Below are 7,497 nucleotides of genomic sequence, written 5' to 3'. Positions count from 1 at the left end.
TTTTTAAAAAAAAAAAAAAAAAAAAAAAAAAGTAAATCCCTAGAATTCAAATCCATCACAAGCAAAATCCCTCTGGGGGAAAAAAATCCAGACCAAAGCACTATTATGGCTGGCTTTATACTCAGAACTGTATTTATGCAGACTAAGATAAGGGCAATCAATCCCCAGGCCTCAGGACAAAAAGCTGATCTTCTGCAAGGATCAGGATAAAGAAAATTCCTCACCATATGTCCTGTGGTTAAAGGCAATGGGGGACGTGCTTTGTGAGACTCAGAAATTGTCAGGGATGGGAACAAATATCAGATTTACGGTGCACTGATGTGCTCCAGTGGTAAATCCCAGCCTCTCCTCTGCACGGGGCTGCTTTCCCACCCTTGGAATTGAGTGCCTGAACTTTGGATGGATCCAAACCAAGGRTTCTCATGGCTTTTGTGGAGTCCTGTATTCCCTCAGTCACCCAAAATGCACCAAAACACTTCACTCCCCTGTCACCATTTAATCTCCTCCCAGATTCCTCCTGTCCCCTACAGGCTGTCACTGTTGTCACATCTCAGACAACAGAGCTGCTCCTTTGTTCCAATTCTTTTCCAGTAAATAATTCACAGATCCAATCTATCTTCTACTCTTTGAAAAGTGTCTTTCCAGGGCAGCAATATTTCTACAGCCAACAYATCCAGAACTTGATCCTGATGGTTCCTCACAGAGAGACCCTTGGCCTGGGACACRTCTGTGTGTAAAACCAGCTGGGACTTGAAGAGAAACCAGAAATACATTTGTCATCAAGAAATACATCACCTTCTCTTTTTTTTTTTCCACCTTTTTCATTTGTTAATTAAAGAGTGGATGCTGTCTTTCTATCCTGACAAAAAAATAAGTGAGGAGGAGGAAAGAATAAAGCAGAAATCGAGATGCAYTTATCTATTTGATCAATTTTTCAGGGAAAAATCATCATCTTGCATGCAAAGGGATCTGTTAGGATGACCCTCTGCCTTCCAGTGATGCTGCCAGGCTGTTTCCAAGAACAGACTGGGGATCAAGGATCAAAATAAAGGAATATTGTATTTCTGTAACTGGAATCTCTCTGGCTGACCTGCCAAAGGCTGTTTGAGGTGGAATGAAAACAGAAAACTTCAATCATCAAGGAATGTCCCTGGAATGGGTAGCAGGCTCACAGGCTTTGGGGGATCCCAGAACCAACACTCAGAGCTGAGGCTGCCAGAGCTCCAGGAGTGTTTGGAAAATGCTCCCAGGGATGCTCAGGGTGGGATTTTGGGGGGTCTGTGCAGGGCTGGGGTTGGGCTGGATGATCCTGGGGGTCCCTCCCAGCTCAGGACATCCCAGAATTCTACAATAAGGTTTCCCTTCACTTGCTAAAAAAGCATTTATTCCCCCCACTGTCTCCATTTAAAGTTACAGGAAGCTGAAGCCAACAGTTAAAATTTATTATTAATAGGGAACTGAATGTGCCTTTCAGCACAGGCTTAGAGCAGCTCCATGTTAAATTAGCCTGTGAATCAGTGATTTCAATAATACCCAAAAATCAGTTGTACAGAATACTCTTTTAAATCACTTGGTCTGCCTTTTGTGCAGTGCTTTGACTCAGATACCTGATTTGTAATTTTTTGTTGTACTATAAGCTTGAGAAAAAAAAAAATGAAGGCAGTAGTGTAGTAACATTGAATCTTATTTTTCAATATTAACATGTCAAAGTTTCTATTTTAATGGGAGGTGTCACCTTAAAATTAAACCAGAGAGAAATGTTTTTGAACTCATGCTAACCCAGTGCACACATTTGTGTTTTTTCATACATTTCAGCACAAYGTGCAAACACCCCCCTTTTTTCTAACATCTGTAATAGAGCAAAAGACAAAAAGTATTTCTATAAATTTTAAACTATTGTCTTAAAACAACAAAAAATGGTAAAAGCTGCTTACTACTGGTAAACTTCACTTGATTTCATGGCAACAAAATACCTGTTARCAACAACCAGAGGAAAAAGTTTTCCAACTACTCGGCAGCACCATATGAAACTCTGGATTTTCAGATCATTTGCATTTGTATCAGCCACTTTACCCAGGCTGTTTTTAAAAGGAGTATTCAATTCAAGACTAACTTTTATTTCCCTAGGCCAACACCAAAAATTGAGTATTGATCTTGACAACTGCTCCTTTTGCAGGAGTTAAATCACTCAGTGCTGATTAAGGCAGGTTATCTGAAGAGAAAATCTGCGTGTGAGCTGTGGGGATTTTTCATACCAGGACAAATTTCCCATTATCACAAACCTGCTTCATGAAGAATCAGTGCCCCACTTTTTTCAGGGGGTTGGTGATGGGGTTTCTCAGTGCTTTTCCTCCCCTCCCATTCCTTACCAAGCCATTCTCCTGTCAGGCTGAACAGTTTCCTKCTTCCAAGCCACCAGGTCATAAAAMCCATCTYATTTTACAAATCACCTGTTGTTATCATCCAAAAAGGCAGAAAATTATAAATTCATCAAGGCTGGAAAARCCCTCTAAGATCAGGGTCCAACATTAACCCAGCACCACMWTGRTCACCACCAAACCACRTCCCCAAGAGCCACATCCACACTTTGAACACTTCCAGGGATGGATGCCTGTCCTGTTCCAATGCTTGAAACCCTTTCAGTAAGGAATTTTGTCCCAATACCCAATTTAAACCTCCCCTAATGCATTTTGAGGCCGTTTCTTCTCGTTATGCTGCTTGCTCCCTGGGAGCAGAGCCCAATCCCCCCACCTGGCTAAAATCACTTTTCAGGGAGTTTTGGACAGTGGTAAGGTTCCCCTGGTGCTCCTTTTGTTTAGTCTGAACAACTAATGAAGATCAGCCAATAYTCTCATGAAGCTGATGGAATGCAAATGTTCAAGGCAGTTTTTCCAGACAGTATTTTAATCAGGACTAAGTATTWATTGTAAAATAAGACTTTTTTCTGTCCCTTTGTTAACATTCATTTTAAAGTGACTCTCTGGCCTTGTTTTACRTTGGAGTTTGCCCCTCTAGAAGGCCAGCAATTTTCAGATGAGATCCCCTGCATTATGATGACCTCAGTTGCAAACTTTTCCCTTTTTCCCATCCACCAGAGCTAAAAACTTTCCCCCTATTCTGCCTTTCTGTGAAAACTGAAGAAAGAGAATAAAGAAAAAAGAAAAGCAGGGGAATAGTCAATAAACACAGAGAAGAAAATAAGCCTCAAGCTTCCCAAAAGCACACTTCTGTGAACAAAGGCCATGGAACAAGGATTTTAAAGAGCTCTGTTTATCTATAGAGGTTGGCTAAAAAGACCCCACACTTAGAAAACGGGGCTGAATACCAGGCACTATTGGGAGCTGTGTTCAAACACTTGATCCTAATCCTGTTATCTCCTCAACCTATTATTTTGGGGATAAAAACGAATATTTTCTATCCATCTTCCCTTTAACCAGCCATCACCCCTGTGTCTGGTCTTAACCTTAAGCAGTCTCTGTCTTCTCCCCATTCCCTGCTGAGCAGCCCTTCCCTCTGACTGAACTTTCCTGGTTTATGCCTCAAGGTCATTTCYTCTTCTCCTGTCCCAAGTCATGACCTATCACAGTCCATGAGAAAAACAAACCCAAATCCAAATCTCAAAACCCCCAACAAACAATCATTTGTGCAGGGTTTGCCATGTTTTCTGACAATTGGCTTTTCCTTGAAGGAGGTAAACTGGGATTTCATTTTCGGTATCATTTCTATAGATCAAGTATCAATCAAGTCTTGTAATGTAGAACACCAGAAGCATCACCAGTGGGGTAACAGATCCTGGGCACATACTGCTAATAGAAATTAAAGTATTGTCCAATTTAATAAAACTTCTTTATGTCCATTTAGAGCAGGACCTTACATAATTAGGTTAGGGGGGTTATCTAATAAAAAAAAACCTTTCAAGTCCATGTAAACAACTCRCACTCAGTCTGATCAATATCTGACACTAATGAGTTATTTTGGTAAGAGTTGTCATGATGTCTAAGCTSAAGGTGGACCCTCCTGGCCATGTTTTTGGTCTGATGCAAAGCTGACAGTCAAAAAACAAAGCAGATGAGAGCAACTGTGGAAATGAGCTTCTCTTGCTTTATTTGAAGTGGAAGAAAAGCACGGTCCTACCCAAATCCTTTTTATTTTCATCTCGAAATAAAATCTCATTGCAACTTATGCCTAAATTGAAGGCYATGCCAGCAGTTCCCCAGAACAAAAAAAAATATCCAATCTCAATGTGAAAAGAGCCTAGGAGGGTATTTAGTGCAAGGGTTATTGACTTCCCAGTGATAGAAGGTAGCAGCCACCTTCTGTTTATTGTTACACTGATTTCTAGCAATTTTAATAAGTAAACACTGCTCCAGCCCAGGTGATATTCTCTGTTATTACCCGTGCAGTCAATTTTGTTACCTTTATTTGTGGCCTTAATAAATGCAGCAGAACACTAAATAGTGCAGTAAAAACRGGCAACACAACCCTCCACCGGTTGCATACAAACTTCCTTCTTTCTCAGAGGAAGTGAAGATAAATAATGAAAAAACCAAAATATTCACTTGAAAAAAAGCAGCAGCACTCATCCCTCAACTGTTTTAAATCCCCTCCATTTTCCCTGATGTCATTCATTAGGAACTCATAGGAAAATCAAGGCAGCAGAGCTGTTTCCTCAGTTCAGCACATTTTTGAAAACCTTCGCCRTGAAAGTTTTGTGTAATTACCCTCAAAACGGTGTTTTGAAGGAGTTCCATGACATATGGAAATTGGAATAATGAGTTGCATTTTCCTGTCTATCATTTCAGCTGGCATTTGGTGAAATTGTACATCTTTAGCTATTAAGTCTCTCCCTTCCTCCTGCTCCAAGCTTAGACCAAGATCATTGCAATTTCTCCCGTCCAGTGCCCTAAACAAAACATAAATGCCATCCCCATCAATCTCAACAAGGCCTGGATGACAGCTAACATTAACAGAATGACCTTCTCCAGTTAGATTTTCATTAGTAAAATAGGATAGAAACCAGAAAGTGCCTCAGCTTTGCCAATTTGAACAAATTATCCACRTCATCCTTCTCGATGTCAGTCGATACCTGAGCTGGGCAAGGAAACTCAGCAATTTGGGACAGAGCACAAGACAATATGAAGCACAAAGTCAACTATTTTTTTTCATTTTAACCCCTGAATTGAACCACAGCCAGCACTCTGTACAGGTAAGGCAGAGAAGTTTGCAAATTTGGCTGCTGCAGAGATTGTGTTTTCAAAGTGCCCACAAACCAACTCCAAACCAAATCTGAGCAAAATTTGGAAATCCCTGTCCCAGGCCAGGGATTCTGCAGCTATTTCTGATGATGTCAGAGATTTTGACCATGTTAGGGAAGGATCAAAAAGCCAGAAGATGGGTATTAGAACATGTGCCATCTTTCCAAACAGGCCAGGGCATCATCCATGTCACTTTGTGCTTCCCACACAGCGGCAGCAAAGCCTCCAAACATCTGTCTGCTGCCAAAGGACAGCTGCTGAATAAAGCAAACGCCTCCATGACAGGGCTTCATGCTCAGATTTTTTTTTTTTTTTTTTAACCAAATCTTCTCCAAGGGGCAYTAAATGTTCACTAAATTTACAATCTGCATAATAAAGGATGTGCTACCCACAGCACAATCAACCTGCAAGGCTTCCCCTCTTGGTAGATGAAGATGAGGGTCCTGCGGATGTTCCTGCCACAAAATGGGTGAGGAAAACTAATATTGCACTGCTTAATCACAYCCCAGGATGATTTTGGCTGTTCTGGATGTCTTCTTCACACTTCTGTTTGGTCAGAAAGAATGACAGGAAGCAGAATATCCTTTTAAGTTTTTCACTACTTAAATCCACTTGTTTTAAGTCACTGATTTGTGGGGAGGGAAAGAAGGTTGTGGCAAAAAGAGAGCAGCTTTTTAATCTGTGCTCTTTGTTCACACCACAGTAAGGACCTTGCAGAAATTACAAAAAGGTAAGAGAATAAAGTTGTGCAGTGGAAAAAAAACCTGTGAGGCAGAAAAAGTGTTTTGCTCATCCCCTTYGCCAGGCACAGGGCTTGATTTCCCTTAATGGCTAATGATTAATGGATGACAGCAGGATGAATAGCCAATATCTCTGAAACATGAGCAGCGCAATCCGTCTGTTTTTCACGGGAAGTCCAATATGGCTTAGAAAGAAGATAGAGTACGTCTGTTCCCAGATCAAAATTGATCCATTCCAATATGAAAGRGAAAAGGAGGATGCTGCAGAGTGTTTGAACACAGTCCTTTGTCAGAAATGAGGGGAGGAATCCGTTCCATCGAATGCAGCACAAAAATGTATTTTAAAAATTAAACGCATTCTCCTTCACTGCAGTGTGCTCAAACTGATATCAGCATCAATTTATTAATAACCACGGCAGATCCACGGCCCAAGAACAACACAAATTTTGTTATGCACTCAAAGGTGAAAATTTTATCACGGCCTTGTCTTAAGAACAATTTTTCTGCTGGAGGACTGGTCAGAAAACTCTCAGCTGGTCGCCTGTTCCAGCAGAAAGCAGCCAAAAAACTTTGTCAGATAAACCACGAGCATAAAACCAACAGCCTGCGGACTGATACAAAACACTCCAGGATGCACCAAAGTTCACAATATCAGCTCAGATCACTGAGGAAGCACCAAGGACGTTTGGGAGAGCACTGGTTTAGCAGATCCCTTACCTGCACACTTGGTTCTGGTGGTGAGGGGCGGCCCCGGGGGTCCTGTGCCCCCYTCCCCRGGGCGCGTCAGCAGCACRCGGATCTCRTACTCCACRTCRGGGTCCAGGTGCCACAGTTTGTAGTTGGGAGAGTCCACGATGTGTGTCTCAGCCCAGTTGCCCGTGGTGGTCCTGTACTCCACCTCCTTGAGGATGATGGGCCCGTCGCCGATGATGGAGTTGGCGTTGGGTTTGATCCACAGGTAGGTGGCTCCCACGGCCAGCAGCTCTGGCGGGGCGATCGGGGTGGGCGGCTCTGCAGACGGAAAAGCAAATCACCACCAGGCAGAAAATCTCACCCAAATTTCCRCCATGTCTCTCTGCAGTAATCCTGCCCCAAAATCTTGGTTAGTAATAACCTTTATTTATTTCTTCTGTCCTTCACCAAGCCTTTCATAAGAATGGAATCTGTTACTGAAATGAACGGTGTTTGGGTTTTTTTGTGCTAAAATTTCAGCCCCCCTACTCTGGGAGGAGTGTTACTAATGCAGAAACACCTGGAAATATACAGGAACCAAAAAGCAACTTCTGTTTTAAATGGAACACAAAAGTTTGAGATCATCATGAGGTTTGATGCACCTGCTCCCTTTTTTAAGCATACAAGCAATAACCTCAAAAGAATCTTGGAGGGCAAGGGAGGGGGGAAGAAATCTAAAATAAAGACAACTGAGTGCCCTTAGCATTTACCATGAATAAAAGGGCTCCAGTACAGCCCTTCCTCTGCCCTGTGACCTGACAGAGCAGAAT

General features: G+C 42.1%; 1 protein-coding gene across 1 annotated transcript in view; it reads right to left on the bottom strand.

The window, feature by feature from the left end:
• The window catches only part of LOC130582271 (receptor-type tyrosine-protein phosphatase T-like), a gene marked incomplete at its 5' end in the record, with an annotated part of 168,371 nt that extends 161,365 nt beyond the window's left edge, over window positions 1-7,006 (bottom strand). The window contains one exon of the mRNA XM_057380883.1: window positions 6,713-7,006. Coding sequence (XP_057236866.1) covers window positions 6,713-7,006 — 294 coding nt within the window. The remainder of the gene's footprint in view (window positions 1-6,712) is intronic.
• Window positions 7,007-7,497: the final 491 nt, after the last annotated feature.

Source organism: Malurus melanocephalus, unplaced genomic scaffold, assembly GCF_030028575.1.
Source record: "Malurus melanocephalus ecotype Western Australia unplaced genomic scaffold, MMel_1.1 scaffold_475, whole genome shotgun sequence".
In the NCBI taxonomy this organism is placed as follows: domain Eukaryota; kingdom Metazoa; phylum Chordata; class Aves; order Passeriformes; family Maluridae; genus Malurus; species Malurus melanocephalus.
Note: the sequence above shows the minus strand (reverse complement) of the source record. Positions and strands in the feature narration are given on the sequence as shown.